The sequence below is a fragment of the Mercenaria mercenaria genome, unplaced genomic scaffold (genome assembly GCF_021730395.1).
Source record: "Mercenaria mercenaria strain notata unplaced genomic scaffold, MADL_Memer_1 contig_3883, whole genome shotgun sequence".
NCBI lineage: Eukaryota > Metazoa > Mollusca > Bivalvia > Venerida > Veneridae > Mercenaria > Mercenaria mercenaria.
In genome coordinates, this window is record NW_026462066.1 from 40,760 (window position 1) to 63,448 (window position 22,689).

Genomic DNA, 22,689 nt, shown 5'->3' on the forward strand with positions numbered 1-22,689 from the left:
TATAATTAGGTACATAGAATATTAAAATTAATGCGTAGAAATAAGAAAGATACATCTTTTTTTATGTACGGAGATGCACGAATGTTGTTCCCGAAAAGTTACGCGAGAGCTGACGAGTTCTGATTGTTTACTGTACCCGGCAGAAAAATAGTCAACGTTTTTACATTATTTTATAATATATACCAAAACTTATAGAATATAACGATGGATAACGAAAGCATTCCCTCTCAAGCACATTCGTCGATGGAAGGAAATAAAAGAACAAGTAAGTACTTGAGATGAAAACATGATATCATATGTTTTCGCGATTATGCTACTATCTATCTATAGTATAAATACTGCATGACACCCTTGCGAGTATTTATGCAGGTGCGCGTCAGTGCATAAGAGTTTAAAAGCAGGAATTTACACGAGAAATAAAATAATACTTAGAGTAAGTAAAGCTGCTTTCTCTTTGATTCCCCTTATAGTACTTTAGAATGCCCTTCCAGTACAACTTGTGCAAGCCCCCACCCTGAATCAGTTAAAACAGGGTGTGACCAAACACGCTTAACATGATAGACCTGTTTTTAAACTGCTTTTATCTGTAAATCCTTCATGTTTTTAACACTATCAACTGTATTTATACTGCAATACACACCGTGTATTACTTTTATCCTCCTATCCAATCTACTTTTAACTTATTGTACAGGCGCGCAGCTGCACATAATACTCGCAAAGAAGAGTCCACTGGAGTATAAATAGATAGGCTATATACCAATAAAAGAAAATGTTCTTTGTTTCATATAAAAATCAGCTACTTCAGAACAGATTTGTTACAGTTTCAAGATTTTCACTCTGTGGTAGAACTATTTTCCACAAGATATCCATACGCTTCAAGAAAACGAAAAGAACAAGGGGTGTTGAATAGTATGCAGTGAAATGCAAGTGAACTAAAGTCAGGTACCCTCATAGTGCCGCATTTCAGAAAGCGGTCTGCAGAATAAACACCCTACTTTCGTTTTAAAGTAAACAACTCGAAAACATGCGAATATTAGCATGAAAAGTGTCCTATTTTATGTAAAATTCATTGCACAAGTAAAATAATGCCCATTTGGCCCCCGATTTACGCGCATATGCGCGAAAAATGGAAAATTTAGGATCTGTTTATAAGGGACTTCTAGCTTTCGACTACACCACAGAAGCACATTTTTGACAGAATTACTGCATTATAACCTATAAGGGTTCATGTAAAGTGTTTGAGACTGCCACTCGAGTGAATTTTTATCCCCCGCCGATGAAATCGGGAGGGGGGTATTGAAATGGCATTGTCTGTCAGTCTGTCCGCAGCCATTTCTCAGTAACTACCTGGTAGAATTTTATGAAACTTGAAATAAACATGAACCAACATACTGCGATGATGCCCGTCAATTTTTTTTTTTTGGATTGGTCGATTTCCCTAAGAGTTATTGCCCTTGATTTAATAAAAAAATGACCGTCCGCAGCCATTTCTCAGTAACTAGCGGGTAGAATTTCATCAAACTTGAAATAGACATGAACCAAGATACTGTGATGATGCCCTTCAAGTTTTTTTTCTCGATTGGTCAATTTCCCTTAGAATTATTGCCCTCGATTTTCGTCCGTCCGCAGCCATTTCTCAGTAACTGCCTGGTAGAATTTTAGGAAACTTGAAATAAACATGAACCAACATACTGCGATGATGCCCATCAAGTTTTTTTTTTATTGGTCAATTTCCCTAAGAGTTATTGCCCTTGTTTTAATCAAAAATGTCTGTCCACAGCCATTTCTCACTAAGTAGCAGGTAGAATTTCATCAAACTTGAAATAGACATGAACCAAGATACTGTGATGATGCCCTTCAATTTTTTTTTCGATTGGTCAATTTCCCTTAGAATTATTGTCCTTGATTTAATGAAAAATGCACAAAAATGTCCATCCGCAGCCATTTCTCAGTTACAAGCAGGTAGAATTTCATCAAACTTGAAATAAATATTAACCAACATACTTTGATGATGCCCATCATTTTCTTTTTTTATTGGTCTATTTTCCATACAGTTATTGCCCTTTAATTGTTTAAAAATCCACAGATTTGTACATAACAAACAAACCAATTGGAAGAATTTCATTAAACTTCTTTCATTCTTTTCCATGAACAATTATTACAAACATGTGAAGTTGTGTACCCACACCTTGTTGCCACCTTGCTCCCCCTCCACCTCCCCATGCAATTTTTTTTTTATCATTTTGAATTTTCCATCAATATTTATAATCAACATGTAAACTTTTGTACCCTGTATTAAAACAGGTATTTACTCAATTTTTCAGTGGTTTCATGACTAATACTTTCCATTAAAGGCATTTTAAAATGTAAATGAGACAAGTTTCTGATGGAAGAACATGCTACTTGAGCATGATCGAGTTTTACTAAGACACAAGGGCTCGAATCGATGAGAAGGCTCAAATCGACGAGAAACAGGCATAAGTGATACACAGTAATATTTTGTGGGCATGTAACTCGAAGCAATTGTAACATATTTTGGGCGTATTCAGTTAAAAAAATACCTTAATTATACAAAATATTAAAGTTATTACCACAAGCATAACTCACCAACTTATGAAATTGTTTTGGTTGCATTATACCAAGGCACGCTGGGTGAATGATGTTTGATGAAAGACCTGAGATTTATCTTGAAACAGATTGATTATTACATCATTAGATATATGTTTATAACTCTTTCACCTTAAGAATCCTTTTTATTTTGCAGTGGATAATAAGTACAGTGCAAATAGTCATCAGCAGAAGAAAATAAAACTTAATTCAAGGGGTCAAGTGCGTCCGCGCATATACAATACTTCATCAACTGCATATTTGGATTGTCTTGCAGAAAACACACTTCGTACTGATGATGCTAACAGATCAAATGACCTTCAAGGTACTTTATTCTTTTATTGTATATAAAAAACGACAATTTATTTAAATGAATTCAGGCATTTAACATGAGCAAAAAAGTCAAGTTTATAAGACTTAAACCAATTTTTTGTTTCCGTTGTTTGTCTATACCTACTTTAAAATTGGATGTAACCATGCATGAATGTTTTTATAGCATTGGAGGAAAGAAATCATTTTTTAATTTTATACATTCAGTGCTTCGATCCTGAACCAACGTAACGATTTTTATAATGAGCAGTTTTTTATCCTCACCTCTCAGCTTATGTGCCGTTTGGGAACCATTGTCGGGTTCAGATTGAACTAGCTGTTTAAAGGGACTGGCCGACACATTGAAATGGAGTAAAAAATTTAGAAAAACATGGAAATAGTTGTTATATTTATAAAGAGGACTCTGAAACTAAGCAATTGACATATTTGCTTTTTGCTACTTTCTAAATCAAACTTCTACCCACTTAGTCATGCAGTAAATTGAATGTTTATAAGTTTACATTTACACATTGACACTATATATCTATGTGGCACAGGTGGTCAGAGTGCTTCGCATAATTTTGTTGTGGAAAACAAAAGCAAATATCCAACAGGAAATGCCACACACCAAAAATGCAGCCTCCCACAAAACGAAACAGAAAAAGTGGAACTCCACAGGTCGCCCAACACGACAGAAAAGAAAATGTTGCAGGCTCGGTTTGATTGAGCCTGTTCATGGACGGTAGTGGAAATGCATGTTTCCGCCCACGCCCTCTAGCCCCGGGTTTGAAGATTGTTTTGTCTTCGTTGGTTCGAGTTCCAGCACCAATATCAATGATTGTCTTCCTTGATCTGTCTTTTAACACATTTAAATGCAAACTGTCATGTTCTAGCTGATGTAAATAAGTTGTCTTTTTTATGCCAAAAAAATGTTGCCTTAATTTTTGTGCCTGTCCCTTTAAAGGATCTATAATATATAATAATAAGAAAGGTACAATTCAAATGTCAATTGATGCACACTATGAGACTAAATTAATTTACTTTATTAATTATATTTTACAGTCAACATTGAAACTGAAGGGGATCAGAGAATTATTGAGCCTGACGAGTCTGCAGAAGCAGAACACAATTATGATCCAGTAAGAGATGGGAGAAATGAAGTCACAGCAGATAGTGAGGAAACTGAGGAAGAGAATTCTGTCCTTGCAGATGAACATGAAGATGAATTTCATTGGGGATTCCTTGGTGAATTATCTAAAACCTTCATTTATCCTGGTCATTCTTTGACCATATTGAACAGTGTCATGTTGATATGGATATATTCATTAATACACGGTATCACTGCTAGTCAGCTGGCTGATTTATTAGTGCTGATTAATGCTCACTGTTTACAGAATATTGCAGTATTTGAAAGTGTTCAGAAATTCAAAAATGTTTGCCCAAATGAAATCACCTATGAAAAAGAATTACTTTTGTAAACACTGTTTGATGAGTGTAGAAATTGAAATGAAAGTTTGTCCGAATACATTTTGTAAAAAAGACATATCAGATGACAGTTCGAAGTCATACTTTATTGAATTTCCAATTGAGGACCAAATTAAGTGTATGTTTAAAAGGAAAAGTTTTAGAGAGAACTTAAAACACAGATTTAGTAGAAAGAAGCAGCAGGAGAATGCATTTGAGGATTTGTACGATGGGTTTATTTATAAAAGTCTATTACAACCTGAACAGCCTCTCTCTAATTTAAATAACCTTTCATTTACTTGGAACACAGATGGAGTACCAGTGTTCAAAAGTTCCAAATACTCTATTTGGCCGATGTACTTAATGATAAACGAATTACCATACAGTGCGCGAAAAGAGAAAACAAATATGCTGTTTTATGGACTATGGTTTGGGGACTTAAAACCAAGTATTAATTTGTTTTGCAAACCTCTACAAGATAGTTTAAAAAAGTTAGAAACAGATGGACTTGATGTAAAGTTTGAAGGAAGGACTGAAAATGTAAAATGCTTCCTTCTTTGTGGAACTGCAGATTTGCCAGCCCGATCAACTGCACTTAATATGATTCAGTTCAATGGGAAATATAGTTGTTCGAGATGTTTACAGGAAGGTGAAACCTTTAAAACTTCAGCACGTGGACACACTCATATATTTCCTTATTTAAAAGATAATCCAGTTGGGCCACCTAGATCACATATAGATACAATTCAGCACGCAGTAGAAGCAACGGAAGGACCTAATGAATTTGTGAAAGGTATTAGAGGACCAACCTTCCTGCTTGGATTGAGTTATTATGACTTTGTATTATCAACAAGTATTGACTATATGCACTGTGTTCTCTTAGGTATTACCAAAAAACTTATTTCTCTTTGGTTTTCTGTAGGTGACTCTTCAGAACTGTTTTCCTTAGTAAGCAAAGTTGGTTTTGTTGATGATTGTATGTCAAAAATAAAACCAACTTTTCACATAAGTAGGAGACCCAGAAGTGTAACTGAACATTTCAAATATTGAAAAGATTCAGAAATCAGAGCTTGGCTTTTTTTAGCTCACCTGTCACAAAGTGACAAGGTGAGCTTTTGTGATCGCGCGGTGTCCGTCGTCCGTCCGTCCGTGCGTGCGTGCGTGCGTCAGTCCGTAAACTTTTGCTTGTGACCACTCTAGAGGTCACATTTTTCATGGGATCTTTATGAAAGTTGGTCAGAATGTTCAACTTGATGATATCTAGGTCAAGTTCGAAACTGGGTCACGTGCCGTCAAAAACTAGGTCAGTAGGTCTAAAAATAGAAAAACCTTGTGACCTCTCTAGAGGCCATATATTTCACAAGATCTTCATGAAAATTGGTCAGAACGTTCACCTTGATGATATCTAGGTCAAGTTCGAAACTGGGTCACGTGCCATCAAAAACTAGGTCAGTAGGTCAAATAATAGAAAAACCTTGTGACCTCTCTAAAGGCCATATTTTTCATGGGATCTGTATGAAAGTTGGTCTGAATGTTCATCTTGATGATATCTAGGTCAAGTTCGAAACTGGGTCACGTGCGGTCAAAAACTAGGTCAGTAGGTCTAAAAATAGAAAAACCTTGTGACCTCTCTAGAGGCCATATATTTCATGAGATCTTCATGAAAATTGGTCAGAATGTTCACCTTGATGATATCTAGGTCAAGTTCGAAAGTGCGTCACGTGCCGTCAAAAACTAGGTCAGTAGGTCAAATAATAGAAAAACCTTGTGACCTCTCTAGAGGCCATATTTTTCATGGGATCTGTATGAAAGTTGGTCTGAATGTTCATCTTGATGATATCTAGGTCAAGTTAGAAAGTGGGTCACGTGCCGTCAAAAACTAGGGCAGTAGGTCAAATAATAGAAAAACCTTGTGACCTCTCTAAAGGCCATATTTTTCATGGGATCTGTATGAAAGTTGGTCTGAATGTTCATCTTGATGATATCTAGGTCAAATTCGAAACTGGGTCACGTGCGGTCAAAAACTAGGTCAGTAGGTCTAAAAATAGAAAAACCTTGTGACCTCTCTAGAGGCCATATATATCATGAGATCTTCATGAAAATTGGTCAGAATGTTCACCTTGATGATATCTAGGTCAAGTTTGAAAGTGGGTCACGTGCCATCAAAAACTAGGTCAGTAGGTCAAATAATAGAAAAACCTTGTGACCTCTCTAAAGGCCATATTTTTCATGGGATCTGTATGAAAGTTGGTCTGAATGTTCATCTTGATGACATCTAGGTCAAGTTCGAAAGTGGGTCACGTGCCGTCAAAAACTAGGTCAGTAGGTCAAATAATAGAAAAACCTTGTGACCTCTCTAAAGGCCATATTTTTCATGGGATCTATATGAAAGTTGGTCTGAATGTTCATCTTGATGATATCTAGGTCAAGTTCGAAACAGGGTCATGTGCGGTCAAAAACTAGGTCAGTAGGTCTAAAAATAGAAAAACCTTGTGACCTCTCTAGAGGCCATACTTGTGAATGGATCTCCATAAAAATTGGTCAGAATGTTCATCTTGATGATATCTAAGTCAAGTTCGAAAGTGGGTCACGTGCCATCAAAAAGTAGGTCAGTAGGTCAAATAATGAAAAAACGTGACCTCTCTAGAGGCCATATTTTTCATGGGATCTGGGTCAACTGCGATCAAAAACTAGGTCAGTAGGTCTTGAAATAGAAAAACCTTGTGACCTCTCTAGAGGCCATACCCTTGAATGGATCTTCATGAAAATTGGTCAGAATGTTCACCTTGATGATATCTAGGTCAAGGTTGAAACTGGGTCACGTGCCATAAAAAACTAGGGCAGTAGGTCAAATAATAAAAAAACCTTGTGACCTCTCTAGAGGCCATACCTTTCATGGGATCTGTATGAAAGTTGGTCTGAATGGTCATCTTGATGATATCTAGGTCAGGTTTGAAACTGGGTCAACTGCGGTCAAAAGTAGGTCAGTAGGTCTAAAATTAGAAAAATCTTTTGACCTCTCTAGAGGCCATATTTTTCAATGGATCTTCATGAAAATTGATCTGAATGTTCACCTTGATGATATCTAGGTCAGTTTCGAAACTGGGTCACGTGCGGTCAAAAACTAGGCCAGTAGGTATAAAAATAGAAAAACCTTGTGACCTCTCTAGAGGCCATATTTTTCATGAGATCTTCATGAAAATTAGTGATAATGTTCACCTTGATATCTAGGTAAAGTTCAAAACAGGGTCACGTACCTTTGGAAACTAGGTCAATAGGTCAAATAGTAGAAAAACCTTGTGACCTCTCTAGAGACCATATTTTTCAATGGATCTTCCTGAAAATTGGTCAGAATTTTTATCTTGATAATATCTAGGTCAGGTTCAAAACTGGGTCACATGAGCTCAAAAACTAGGTCACTATGTCAAATAATAGAAAAAACAACGTCATACTCAAAACTGGGTCATGTGGGAAGAGGTGAGCGATTCAGGACCATCATGGTCCTCTTGTTTTATTCTGTACCAGTTCTGTCTACAATAATGGAGCCATTATACTTTTTTCATTACTGTGCCTTTGTCCAGAGTATTTGGTTGTTATGTCAGGATAGTGTTTCAAATGCAGATATTGATGTAAGTTATTCACTTTTAAATTATTTTGTTTATATGCTTGAACCATTGTATGGTGCTAGATATTCTGGATTGAATGCACACAGTCTGCTTCATCTACCAAAATGTGTACAAGATCTTGGACCATTGTGGGTCTATTCTTGCTTCCCCTTTGAATCTTTGAATGGTGACTTACTAAAACTTTTTCATGGCACACAGCATGTAGATACACAGATACTTAGTGCTGTAAATAGTCATCAGCTTGTGCCACATCTTTTAGAGAAGTTATCAGATAATGTTAAACATATTCCATTTGTGAAGAAGTACCTAAACAAAAGTAAAATTGCACTGGGTTTGAAGCTTGATCATAACATCTATTCTATAGGTACAAATGTAAAATTCAAATTGTCAGGAAGCCTGTTAAGATTACTTACAAACTTTCTAAAGTTTAAACTACTGTGTTTGTCATTTTTTAGTCTTTTGAAAGTAAGAAACAATATCATTCATTCAGAATCATACACAAGAGTTAAGGAGAGAAACTCATTCACTGTTAAATTCTTAGATAGAAATAACATAATTCAATTTGGGTTTATAAAAATCTTTGTTGTGCACAGATTTTCTGAGTGTGCTTGTAATAATGTTTGTGTTTGTGACAAACAGATACTGGCCATAATTACAAAACTAAAAAAAGTAAAGGGTTCCATTCTTGATAAAAATCATGAAGAGTATCCAGACTATCTGAATTTAAATGTTGGTCATATACATGTAATGGAGACACCCAAAAACCTAGAGTCAGAAATTATTCAAGTTCATAACATTGTTTCCATATGTGTTGATGTATGTTTTTCAGATATTGATTTTGTTTGTGAATTTCCAAATATCACTGAGTGTGATTAGTAAGGGAATGTAGTCCAACAGTCATCCACTCTTGTTTTATCCTTATTGAGAGTCTATGCTGTACACATATATTAATTATTTCAAAATAATGCTGTGGCTGAAAGTCAACTAACTGTTCAGACTGCACATAAATATTTGGTACATTTGTATTAAGTTGAGATTTTAACATTAATAATGATTAATTAATAAGTTAAAAGATAGACATGCCCCTTTTAGAAGTAAGTAGCAGAAATTTTAGCATGTCTGGAGAAAACTGGAGTTGCTGAATTCACCCAGGCTTATTATCTATTTTGGCATTGTCTGCACAATAGCAGCTTTATTTATGATTTGATTTTTACCAAACTGGCACACATCTTGTATCACCATAAGATCTTGGTTCCTTTCTTGAACTGGCCAGATCCCATTATGGGTTCCAGAGTAATGGTCCCTGAAAAGGCCAGAATTAGCTATTTTGACCTTGTCTGCACAATAGCAGCTTCATTTATGATTATATTTTAACCAAAATTGCACACAACTTGTATCACCATAAGATCTTGGTTCCTTTCTTGAACTGGCCAGATCCCATTATGGGTTCCAGAGTTATGGCCCCTAAAAGGGCCAAAATCAGCTATTTTGTCCTTGTCTGCATAATAGCAGCTTTATTTATGATTTGATTTTTACCAAACTGGCACACAACTTGTATCACCATAAGATCTCGGTTCCTTTCTTGAACTGGTCAGATCCCATTATGGATTCCAGAGTTATGGCCCCTGAAAGGGCCAAAATCAGCTATTTTGACCTTGTCTGCACGATAGCAGCTTCATTTATGATTTGATTTTTACCAAACTGGCACACAACTTGTATCACCATAAGATCTTGGTTCCTTTCTTGAACTGGTCAGATCCAATATTGGGTTCCAGAGTTATGGCCCCTGAAAGGGCCAGAATTAGCTATTTTGACCTTTTTTGTACAATAGCAATTTCATTTATGATTTGATTTTAACCAAACTTGCAAACAACTTGTATCACTGCAAGATCTTGGTTCCTTTCTTGAACTGGCCAGATTCCATCATGGGTTTAGAGTTATGGCCCCTTAAAGGTCCAAAATTGGCTATGTTGGCTTTTGCAGCCATATAGAGTCTTCATTTATGGTTTTGTTTCATACAAACTTCTAAAATATCTTCAACAACAATAAATCTTGGATTCCATGACAAATCAGATCCAATCGTAGGTTCCAGAGTTATTTTATATCTGATTACCTCCCCTGATTGTAGTCAAAATGGATTTATATCAGTAAGTACTTATAGGACTTATTTGAAATTTCATTGTTGTCATTAGTTGAACTGAGCCAATCAAAGTAGATAACTATGGACTGATTTTATGTCAAATTACATCCCTTTATTTCAAATTAAAATGGGTATATCTCCGTAACAGTAATGAAGATACTGATCTGAAATTTCATTTATGTCAACAGATTTATTTGGCAGTTTCTTCTTTTGATCACTTACAATAATTTTCTTTTAATTACTTCCCTTTTATATTAATATAAATAGCTTATTTTAGTAACTTTTTTACTATTGGCCGTAGGGAAAAATCGAGACCACTTTTCTATGGTACAACATGGATGGTACCTCCAATTTTTAGGTGTATTTTGACATATCTGTACCTTGTGAGATTTTTTTTTTTTCTTTTTGGTTAGATTTCTTTCCTTTGTTGTTCCTGTCCTTTGAACTTAGATATTTTTTCTGAGGACCTTCTTGTCCTCAAGTGCAATGACAACAGGTGAGCGATATAGGGCCATCATGGCCCTCTTGTATTGAAAATTCTGTTAAATTCTGTTACAAAAACTTGTCTGCTTGAAGACTTTTGAATGGATTATAAAATTGAATTTATTTTTGGTACACATGTATATATCAATAAACTGCAGGTCAACATCAGTTTCTTTTCCAGTCCAATGTTTTGGATGGACTAATGGCCCGTTATCGACTTTAAATTTTATAATTTTACAAAAATTCCTGTTTCACTCAATAACTTATTCGGGGGCATTTGTCATCTACTGTGACATTTCTTGTTTGTTTGTTTTTATAGAAATTAAACAATAGAATGTGTGATTATATGTACAAATGTTAACATTAATGAGTTAACATTATGAGCATTAAAGCCTTTAAATGAAACATGATAGAATTGTGTTTTGCTTAAGAGTATTCAAATAACAGTGACAGCCATTAATTCTTCTCATTCGGGCGCTGTTAAGCCATTATCTTGGTAATTATTTCATGTATTACAAAATGTAATGCAACAAAGTTCAAATAAGGCTTTTTTAATTATCCAAGTTAGAAAGCTCCAGGAATTATTCAAAAATGAAAAAGAAAATATTTTTACATTGCATGCAAGGTGCAGCTCAGAAATCACTTAGATGTAACCTTCACAAATGAACATTGCAAATAGTTTGGCAAATTTTCATTGTTCAGAATAATCTGAACTATTTTATGCTATTAAGATAAAAGTTCCTCGGAAATCAAGTTCTTGCTTCCAAAAAAAAAAATGTACAAATCCTTCCTGCATGAAGTGTACTTCAGACTTTTACCTAAAAAAATTCTAAGTATAAAAACCAAAAGAAAATGAACAAGTCCGTCCTGCGTATATGAAGTGTACTTCAGACTTTAACTTATAAAAAAAAATCTAAGTATAAATGCCAAAAGAATTTGTGCAAGTCCTTCCCGCGTATATGAAGTGTACTGCACAAATTTCAAAGTATCTGCGGTGTACATGCAGTGTACTATTTTCTTGTATAAGTCCCTCCTGCGTACATGCAGTGTACTCCTTAAATTTTCAGAGTCTGTGCTGCATACATGAAGTGTACTAGTGACCTCCTGCGTACATGCTGTGTACTCTTCGAAATAGTACGCGGCATGTACGCGGCATGCGGTGTATGTAAAATGTACTCCTCTGGCGTACTACTGTGTTCGCGGCATATACACAGCAAGTACGCAGCATGTACGCCACAGAGGCCTGCTTCTGTAAGGGTGGTCCCCTTGTTACTTTATATCTTATTCAATATAGAATCTCACGAGGGCGTGTGACATACAATGTTGACATCATTCATTTTATTAAAAGTATGATAAATTTAATATGAAAAGTCACAAATGTAATAGTATCACATCTGGTTATTCTGCTGAAACATTTAGTTCTCTTTAGACATTATCGACACAATCAGTTCGACCAGCACCCTCTGTCCTTGCAACGACGTCAAGATCAAATGTTATACTAGTATTACATTAATGTAATGCCAAAACTTGACTTAGCTTTAAGCCGTGGGTGCTGATGATCAACTGTAAAATGCCTGAATCAATAAAGCCGTGGGTGCTGATCAACTATAAGTTTTTTTGAACTCTGGTCCCCTTGTTACTTTATATCTTATTCAATATAGAATCTCACGAGGGCGTGTGGCATACAATGTTGACATCATTCATTTTATTAAAAGTATGATAAATTTAATATGAAAAGTCACAAATGTAATAGTATCACATCTGGTTATTCTGCTGAAACATTTAGTTCTCTTTAGACATTATTGACACAATCAGTTCGACCAGCACCCTCTATCCTTGCAACGACGTCAAGATCAAATGTTATACTAGTATTACATTAATGTAATGCCAAAACTTGACTTAGCTTTAAGCCGTGGGTGCTGATCAACTGTAAAATGCCTGAATCAATTAAGCCGTGGGTGCTGATCAACTGTAAAACGCATGAATCAATAAAGCCGTGGGTGCTGATCAACTGTAAAATGCATGAATCAATAAAGCCGTGGGTGCTGATCAACTGTAAAATGCATGAATCAATAAAGCCGTGGGTGCTGATCAACTGTAAAATGCATGAATCAATAACGCCGTGGGTGCTGATCAGTTGTAAAATGCATGAATCAATAAAGCCGTGGGTGCTGATCAACTGTAAAATGCATGAATCAATAAAGCCGTGGGTGCTGATCAACTGTAAAATGCATGAATCAATAAAGCCGTGGGTGCTGATCAGTTGTAAAATGCATGAATCAATAAAGCCCTGGGTGCTGATCAACTGTAAAATGCATGGAGGTTGTTCTATTTTCAGTTAGCAAAATGTCTGGTTTGGACTTTAAATGGAAGATGTTTCTGGGCTCCATGCTGGCATGCCATGTAATTCTGATACCAACGGCCTACATACCGAACTCAAGTTATGTATGTATATAACTGTACAGGTTTTTAGTATTTCAGTTAAACATAGAACATACTTCTTGCATTTCTGGTGGTATTTTCCTGTAAATTCATACCCTACTATAACAAAATAGAGCTTTAAAAAGCACTTGTTACTTTTATTAGCTCATCTGATTTTTTGAAAAAAAATGATGAGTTATTGTCATCACTTGAGCGGTTGTCGGCGTCGGCGTTGCCTGGTTAAGTTTTATGTTTAGGTCAGCTTTTCTCCTAAACTATCAAAGCTATTGCTTCGAAACTTGGAATACTTGTTCACCATCATAAGCTGACTCTGTATAGCAAGAAACATAACTCCATCTTGATTTTTGCAAGATTTATGGCCCCTTTTGTACTTAGAAAATATCAGATTTCTTGGTTAAGTTTTATGTTTAGGTCAACTTTTCTCCTAAACTATCAAAGCTATTGCTTTGAAACTTGGAATACTTGTTCACCATCATAAGCAGACCCTGTACATCAAGAAACATAACTCCATCTTGCTTTTTGCAAGAATTATTGCCCCTTTTGGACTTAGAAAATCAGTTTTCTTGGTTAAGTTTTATGTTTAGGTCAGCTTTTCTCCTAAACTGTCAAAGCTATTGCTTTAAAACTTGCAACACTTGTTCACCATCATAAGTTGACCCTGTACAGCAAGAAACATAACTCCATCCTGCTTTTTGCAAGATTTATGGCCCCTTTTGGACTTAGAAAATATCAGATTTCTTGGTTAAGTTTTATGTTTAGGTCAACTTTTTCTCTTAAACTATCAAAGCTATTGCTTTGAAACTTGCAACACTTGTTCACCATCATAAGCTGACGCTGTACAACAAGCAGCATAACTCCATCCTGCTTTTTGCAATAATTATTGCCCCTTTTGGACTTAGAAAATCATTTTCTTGGTTGAGTATTATGTTTAAGTCAACTTTTCTCATAAACTATCAAAGCTATTGCTTTAAAACTTGCAACAGTTTTTCACCATCATAAGTGGACACTGAACATCAAGAAACATAACTCTATCCTGCTTTTTGCAAGAATGATGCCCCTTTTTAGACTTAGAAAATCATGGGTAGGACAATATTTCTATTACACAAAAAAAAAATCAGATGAGCATCAGCACCCGCAAGGCGGTGCTCTTGTTTTGTCTGTTATTTGAAGACTGTGCCATGCAAGAAAAAGACTCTTATCACTGGTAAAAGGCGGTTCATTACTTGACGTACGAAATAAATTTTCATAATTTTTTTTTCATCAGGGTTTGACTTAAATTTAGTGTTGAGCTATGCATCGTCCGATAGCACAAAGTATGGGTATGCGAAGAAAACTTCTTATTCAGTCTTGAGCAGGCTTTCCATAGACCATATTACAGGTTGTTTTGTAAATGATAAAATCTTTTTACTTTTGTAGATATACATTGAGCCTCAACCTAGAAACGGGTCAAAACTGGACTCTTCGCACCTAGACATTGGTAATATCATTAAAAATGGAACCAAAGAAAAGATGATTACTCTGGCAAGAGTCATTAACAACGCAAAGAAGCATGTTCGAGGGTCTTTAACGTCAGACTATCTGCAAAATGCTGTGTCTATCATGAACAGTATATTAAAGGAAATAGATGTGGACATAGGAAATATTTATAAAAGGCCTAGTGCGAAATCAACACATATTTGTTCAGAATCATTCAAGGGAGGCGAGTTTGGCTATCCACTATATTACAAAGGATTTGAGACCGACAGCTGCGATTATGGAGTTCCAGTATCCAGTCTTGTAACCGTTACTAAATATATAGTTGTAAAACCTAATGATGTAGAATCTAAGTGGGTTGAACTTGATCAATTTCTATCGTCTGTATATGCCACCATGAGCAATGTTAGTACTTTAATAGCAGTGAATGCTGAAACATTTCCAAATGATCTGGAATCGAAATATCCGCAGGTAAATATAATTCAGTCAAATGATAAGTCTGAGGGAGCAGCTCTTAACAGTATAATAAAAGAAGTGAAGACGCCGTATGTTTTAGTTGCAAGGAATATGAATACCATGACAAATGATTCCAGATTAGAACGACTGGTTAGAGAAATAGAAAGTTTGAATGTGGTCGCTGTGGGTGGTTCGTTTCGTGATTTGAAGGGACATTGGAAAAAAGGATGTTTCCAAACTGTTTATCGAAATTACACTTTGAAGTATATTGAAGGTTATGACGAGTCTTTTCACGAGTGTCTGTTTTGTGATTACATACAGGGACCTTTTGTTACAACTACCAGTTACTTAAAACAAAATGTATTTCAAGAATTTGATGAAAACAATGGTTTATACGAAGACTGGTTTCTCCGAATTTTTCAGAAAGGAAAGGAAACGGTTGTGTGTCCAGACGCAATGTTTAATGTTAATACTAGTATTAAAAGTACTCGGTCAGATTCCACATGGTTCATACAGAATATCAGAGACAAAATTCAAGTACTTTTCAAGGACTTTTCAAGGACTTTTACAATTTTTCAAGCACTATTTTTTTTCAAAACCACGACCTAATCTGAAAAACTTTTATTATGTAATGCAAAAATAAAACAACCATCACTTTTCACACCTTTGAAAATGACGTAATTCGATTATAAGATTGATGTAATTCACTATTTTGCTGAGGTTTATCACTATTCTTGTGATTTTTTTAGCACACTCCTACTAATGATACCTCAAAATTTTGTCACACGACGTACAAATACACTTCGTTCTGTCTGCTCTATAGGGCTTCAGCCACTGTTTATATTCGTCTTTTGTCTCCCGCTTACTTGAGTAAACAAGTTTATTTTTCTTACTCATTTTAATTCACTGGAAACACTCGCAAATAGCTAAAAATTGCAAGTTATTATTCCCCGTACTTTTTTAAACGGAAACGGAAACATGCAAACGGTGATATAGTAGAAATAGCACTCTGTAAATATCGATAAAGTGTGGCCGTAGACCACTATAAAAGCATACGAGTGACCCGATCCTGCAATTTCACGAATTTATTTTCATTTTCTCCGATTTATTTTAAGCCTTAAATTCTTTATGCAAAGCAAAGTTACGGAAAGAATATTTTCAAGGAGTGAAAGGTCAAATTCAAGGAGTTTTTTTCAAAATTCAAGTACTTTTCCAGGTTTTTTAGGGGTTTTGTCATTTTCAAGGACTACCATCGAATTCAAGGACTTTTCAAGGCCTGTGCGAACCCTGTTCCAGCTGGAAGAATTTTGCTCAAAAATGGAATGTATTCAAAGTGCTAACCCCTAAAGGGCATACAGTTTCTCGAGGTTGTGAAAAGCAGAAAACTTCAAGTAGGCCCTCACAAGCGTTGTCGCCATGTGCTTTGCAGAAATATAGTAATGCTGTAAAAATCATTATGCGAAATTGTGAGGAAACAGGCGTCATATGTGAACTACAAGAAGGCACTGCATTAGGTGCTGTAAAGCTTGGAAAGGTCTTCCCGTGGGACTTGGACTTCGATTTAAGATTTCTAACTACGAACTGTTCGAAATGCAAGAAGCTTGAAAGTGCCTTGAAAAAAACACGTGATTTAAAAGTTGGCCGTTTGTCATCTCCTTGTTGCAATAAGAATCTTAAGTCAGACAGAATCACTTTTGGCCTTTTGTACAAAGGCCAGTATGGTGATTTCACCGGTCATCCTGTTATGGACAGCGACTTTCTTATCAGAGCAGGTTTAGCACCTACGAAAGTACTGTTTGATGGACAATGGGTAAATGTGCCAAGAAATCCTGGAATGTTTGTGAGAAATAGATATAGCAAAGAAATATATCAACATGCTGAACATTGGAGATACAGCGGAGGCGGAATAAAAAATCATAGGCTTAACTACACAACTAATGTATTTTTGCCATGTAAAAAACCCGGTTGGCATGATTGTTTGGACAGGTATAATGCAGATGGCGACTTACCATTCATTGGAATGCTTCCGTAACGTCCGTTTCATATGTAATATTTAAAGTAACTTGGCTTTATTGCCTTGCACCTGTAATGCTAATTTCATTTTATATCTAAATAAATTGTTTTTGTATTTTCTGGCTCGTGTGAGATCATGAAGTGCCGCTAAAGCCAGCAATTTGTTTTATAAAAGCTGGTGCATACTTCAATAACATTTATGGAAATAATCAGTCTGAGTCTGCTATTAATTTGCTTTAGGGGCTCTTAGAGCTAAAACCACATGATGCATCTGCATTGCTCTTGGTCTGTAACATCGTTGTAAGATCTTTTCCCAGTTTTCAAATTCGGTCCCGTTTTGGGGGCCATTAGAGCTAAAAATAGAAATACCCTTTAACAACTTCTTCTCATGAATCGTTTGATAGATTTTCATTAAATATGGCCTCATTGTAAGGCCCGCTCCCAAATGTATTCAAGTGGGGCACTCGGTTACTTTTGTGGGTCGCCAGAGCTGAAACTAGAAATACTTTAAACGACTTCTTCTTCTTCTCATGATGTGCTAACGAATCTTCAACAAGTGTGGCCTATAGCATTAATATAAGATCCTCTCCTACACTCATCAAATGGGAGGACACAGTCCTCTTTTATGGGTCACTAAAGCTAAATATAGAAATACCTTTGAACTGGAACAACTGATACGGGGACTGGAAACCGGCATTTATCTTATCTTATGCTGTCGTCCAATCGAAGCGTATGCCGTAGGTTCTTCTGCTGTTACTCAAACACTTACGCCTTACTGTTTAACTCGTCCTTTCAGTGAAAATCTAGGAAAGCATTTGTTGAATTTTTTGTTAAAAACAAAAGTTCTGCCATGAAATTATTGCCTGCATCTGTTTTTAAATGGAAAATATCTACATTAATGTTACTTTTCGCCCTGTGAAAATGGCTAAATCTAGACTTGTCTTACCCAGAGAGAAAGATGTCGTTTTTTACATGATATTTGCCTTGTTGATTCAGAGTATTTAGAACAAAAAAATTAGGACATATTTTAATGAAAATAGCAAGTCAAAACTGTAAACTGTTGCCTGAAAATATTTGTTTATTATATTGCTCTGTTCTTTATCATTTAAATGCGTGTTAAACCTAGAAGATTTTCTGCAGTTTTATCTAAAAGTTCGGAATACTAAATGTAACTTCGTTGCCGGCCTATTTAAAAAAAAATATTGTAACCAGACTTAGTGTTATTTTAATTTCAATAAATTGTATTTTTCACACATCAGTTTTAAGATTAATTTTATTAAACTATTTTTTGGAGTTTAAACAACAATTTCGTTTGAAACATTCCCTACGTTCAAGAAGAATGTTTGTTTCTGTATGTAGAAATCTGACATTATAAACAATAATTATAATTATGGCTCTACAAGATTAAGAAAAGTGTCAGCTTTCTGTTATTTTCCATTTTTTTTATTCAGCTCCAACAAAAATCGGCCCTTTGATAAAGGTTTGAAGTTACGTGGTAAAATATTTCTCCAGGGAAGTAAGCTCGGGTTAGTTCATAATAATTAAGCATATCACCACCTGCAGTCGCATGCTGTTTTTGCTTCAGAATCCCTTTAGATCAATCTCTGATCATCTAATTATCGCCACTTAACATGAGACTGGTAAACCCTTTGAACAATAAGTGTTATATAGCTCCATGATTAACATGAGGTAATATGCTAATTACACGCTAATCGATAGTGGCGAAAACAAAATATCGATCGCTAACGACTGGTCGATATTTATAGGTATGGACGACAGCATCATACAGATAAATGTATTGATTTATACGGAGTTTCTACTCCCCGTATTAGACCTTCCTGCTTTGAACAAATTCTTTTTATGAACGTCTAGACGCATCTTCACAAATTTGATTTGTAGCATCATAGTAATGTCCAGTTACAATTTTGAGCTCACCTGTCACGTAGTGACAGGGTGAGCTTTTGTGATCGTCCGTCATACGTTCGTCCGTCGTCCGTTCGTATGTCCACAATTTCCTTGTGAACATGATAGAGACCACATTTTGTATTTGATTTTAATCAAACTTGCACATAACTAGTATGGGCATAATATCTCGATTTCTTTCGAAAACTTGCCAGATTCCATCATGGCTTCCAGAGTTATGGCCCCTTAAAGAGCCAAAATGTGCTAATTTTGGCTTGTGAACACGAAAGAGATTTATGTATTTATTTATTTATTTATTTGGGTTTTACGGCGCACCAACATAGTATAGGTTATATGGCGTCAAACAGGACTACAAGTTTTGGTCCCACATCTCATTTACATCGAAATAAAAACATGAGGTATGGAATCAAAAAACACGAAAGAGACCACATTTTGCAATCAACTTTAATAAAACTTGCACACAACTTGTATTGGCATAATATCTCGGTTCTTTTCGAAAACTGGCCAGATCCCATCACGAGTTCCAGAGTTATGGCCCCTTAAAGGGCCAAAATTTGCTATTTTGGCTTTTGCAACCATATGGAGACTTTATCTATGGTTTGATTTAATACAAACTTGCAAAATATCTTCAACAACAAAAAATCTTGGATTCCCTGATGAATCTGTCAGATCCAATCATAGGTTCCGGAGTTACGGCCCCTGATTGACCCCTAAAAGAGCCACAATTTGATAATTTTTACCTTGTGAACATGATATTTTTATATTTGATTTTAACCACACTTACATACAACTTAAATCACAATAAGATCTCGGTTCGTTTTGAAAACCGGCTAGATTCCAGCATAGGCTGTAGAGTTACTGCCCCTGAAAGGGGCAAACTTTTCTATTTTGGCCCTTTCAGCCATATAGAGGTTTCATTTATGCTTTGATTTGATACAAACTTGCACAGAGTGATTATCTTGATCTCTAGGCCTGGATCGAAACTGGGTCATGCCGGGTCACAAACAACATCAGGTCAAATTAAAAGAAAAGCTTGTTAACATAGATGCCATATTTATGACCCTATCTTCATGAAACCTGGTCAGAAAATCTATCTTGATGATTTCTAGGCCAAGTTTGAAACTGGATCGTATGGGGTCAGAAACTAGGTCACCCAGTCAAATCAAAGGAAAAGCTTGTTAACACTCTTGTTTATTTGATGTACATGAAATTTAGTCAGAATGTTTGTCTGCATTAGATAGCTTATGAATTTTAATCTGGGTCATATGGGGTCAAAAATTAGATCACCAGGTCAAACCAAAGAAAAAACTTGTTTTCACCCTAGGGGCACATTTTTGATTCTGTCTTCATAAAGTTTGGTCAAAATGTTTGTTATCATGAAGTCTTGGACGTTTTCAAATTTGGATCACATGGTGTCAAAAACTAGATCACTAGATCAAATCATAGGAAAAGCTTGTATACACTCTAGAGGCCACGTTTTGCTCCAATCTTCCCGAAACTTTGTCAGAATGTTTGCTTTTATGAAATTTTGGATAAATTCGAATCTAGGTCATGTGGGGTAAAACACTAGGTCACTAGGTCAAATGAAAGAAAATGCTTGTTTACACTCAAGAGGCCATGTTTTTGACAAGTGAGCGACCTAGGGTCATCTTGGCCCTCTTGTATGCAAATTAGGGAGCTTGTCCCTTTTAGGGACTGCCAGAGGGAAAATTGTAGTGCCATGAGACATTGACAGCCTAACTCGTTTAAACAACGTCTTTATCGAACAGGATACATCTGTAACAGAAGCATATAGTTTTTAAAAGTATGTGTCATCTGTCACACTGATAGCCCCCTCCCCCACTCAACCCCCACTCCCCGTCATTTTGAAGAAAATAATGGAAAATAGAAATGGGCTTCGCCATTCCGTCCGATTGTCCTTCCGTCAGTCAATCACACTTTTTGTTCAGTCAATAAGATCAGAGGTTATTATCTTAACTTTTCTTTACATGGATGGATATTCAAGTAACTTGGCACAAACAGTCGCCAAAGCTAACTGAGTTGTCGCATGTAAGACTCAAACCTCTAGCTCAAAGTCAAGGTCACACATGGAGATAAAACATTTTTTTCTAATTTCTTTTGTTTTATGCATGGATGCATATTTAAACAACTTGGTATAAATTTCCAACAAACACGATAATGTGTTATGTGAAGAGCTCAGGTCACAGGTAACCAAGTTAACTTATTTGGTGTGTGTGTCATTGTGTGAAACACGTCATAACAATGTAAGCATGTTTTACCTAGTGATTTCATGGAGACAATGATTAAACCTGGCATGAGTGTTTATCATGAAATGAACTTGCACACCTATTTTTCATCTGGCTCAGCCCCCTATATCCAGAGTTATGGCCTATGAAATAGTCAAAAAATGCACATTTTCACCTAACTCAAAAAGTATTTAATTTAAATTGATTAAACCTTGAAAAAAAGTAAGACGAAGGAAAAAACATCACATACAGTCTTTATAATACAGATATTAACGTTTGAAAGCATTCACAAATTACAGATCTTCAGACATTTTAAAACCACATAACACCTTCATGAATTACCTGGTATATTGTTATGATTTATTAACACTGTTAGTACATGGGCGAAGATATTGTATGCAGTATGTTTTATGAATAATGTCACTAGGCAGGGGACGTTGGTAAATCTTGAATTCTTGCTGAAATAATCAGTTGCTATTGTCTTTGGAACAATCGACACTTGGAGCATATGATGATCCTCTGTCAAAATATTCTCTAGCCTGTTTAAGTTCTAAATCTCAGGTGGGCGATCTAGGCCCATCTTAGGCCATCTTGTTTTTACGAAACACTGTTGTTACCATTCATGATTTAGTGTTCCATTTATGTAGTCAATGTCAAGTGAGCGACGTAAGGCCATTATGACCCACTGTTTCATTTTTGTCGTGTTGGGCGACCTGTACAAAATCTATAATAAAAATAATAAGTCAAACAGTGAATGTTTTATCACCCATTCCTGATACCCATTACGAAGTTTCTTTACATCATTGATCCTATGTAATATTTATGATTGCAATTTAAAGGATTCTTTTGAAAAAATAGAAATATCTATTGGGAATTAGACATTAGAAATAAAGGAAGATAATGTTAATTATTACAATAAAGGAAGATAATGTTAATTATTACAGTTAATCAACTCCATTGTGAAGTTCAACATCAACAAATGGTTGACAAAATAATGTCCACGTAGAATACAGGATGTGGTCAACTACAGACAACATAGTTTTAAAGGTTAAATAAAACAAGAGGACCATGATGGTCCTGAATCGCTCACCTCTTCCCACATGACCCAGTTTTGAGTACGACGTCGTTTTTTCTATTATTTGACATAGTGACCTAGTTTTTGAGCTCATGTGACCCAGTTTTGAACTTGACCTAGATATTATCAAGATAAAAATTCTGACAAATTTTCATGAAGATCCATTGAAAAATATGGTCTCTAGAGAGGTCACAAGGTTTTTCTATTATTTGACCTATTGACCTAGTTTTCAAAGGTACGTGACCCTGTTTTTAACTTTACCTAGATATCATCAAGGTGAATATTCTCACTAATTTTCATGAAGATCTCATGAAAAATATGGCCTCTAGAGAGGTCACAAGGTTTTTCTATTTTTATACCTACTGGCCTAGTTTTTGACCGCACATGACCCAGTTTCGAAATTGACCTAGATATCATCAAGGTTAACATTCA

General features: G+C 35.7%; 1 protein-coding gene across 1 annotated transcript; it reads left to right on the plus strand.

The window, feature by feature from the left end:
- Positions 1-80: 80 nt before the first annotated feature.
- Positions 81-9,903, plus strand: LOC128553487 (uncharacterized). Its single transcript, XM_053534649.1, has 4 exons — positions 81-265; positions 2,765-2,932; positions 3,979-5,406; positions 7,725-9,903. The coding sequence occupies exons 3-4, from the start codon at positions 4,294-4,296 to the stop codon at positions 8,880-8,882; spliced, it is 2,271 nt and encodes a 756-aa protein (XP_053390624.1). The 5' UTR covers positions 81-265; positions 2,765-2,932; positions 3,979-4,293; the 3' UTR covers positions 8,883-9,903.
- Positions 9,904-22,689: the final 12,786 nt, after the last annotated feature.

Bases quoted from the DNA above. Each gene is read 5' to 3' on its own strand.
- LOC128553487 (XM_053534649.1), top strand. From the start codon at position 4,294: ATGCTCACTGTTTACAGAATATTGCAGTATTTGAAAGTGTTCAGAAAT. The intron at 5,407-7,724 runs GTAACTGAACAT...TCTTCCTGAAAA, and splicing joins TAAGTAGGAGACCCAGAAGT to TTGGTCAGAATTTTTATCTT.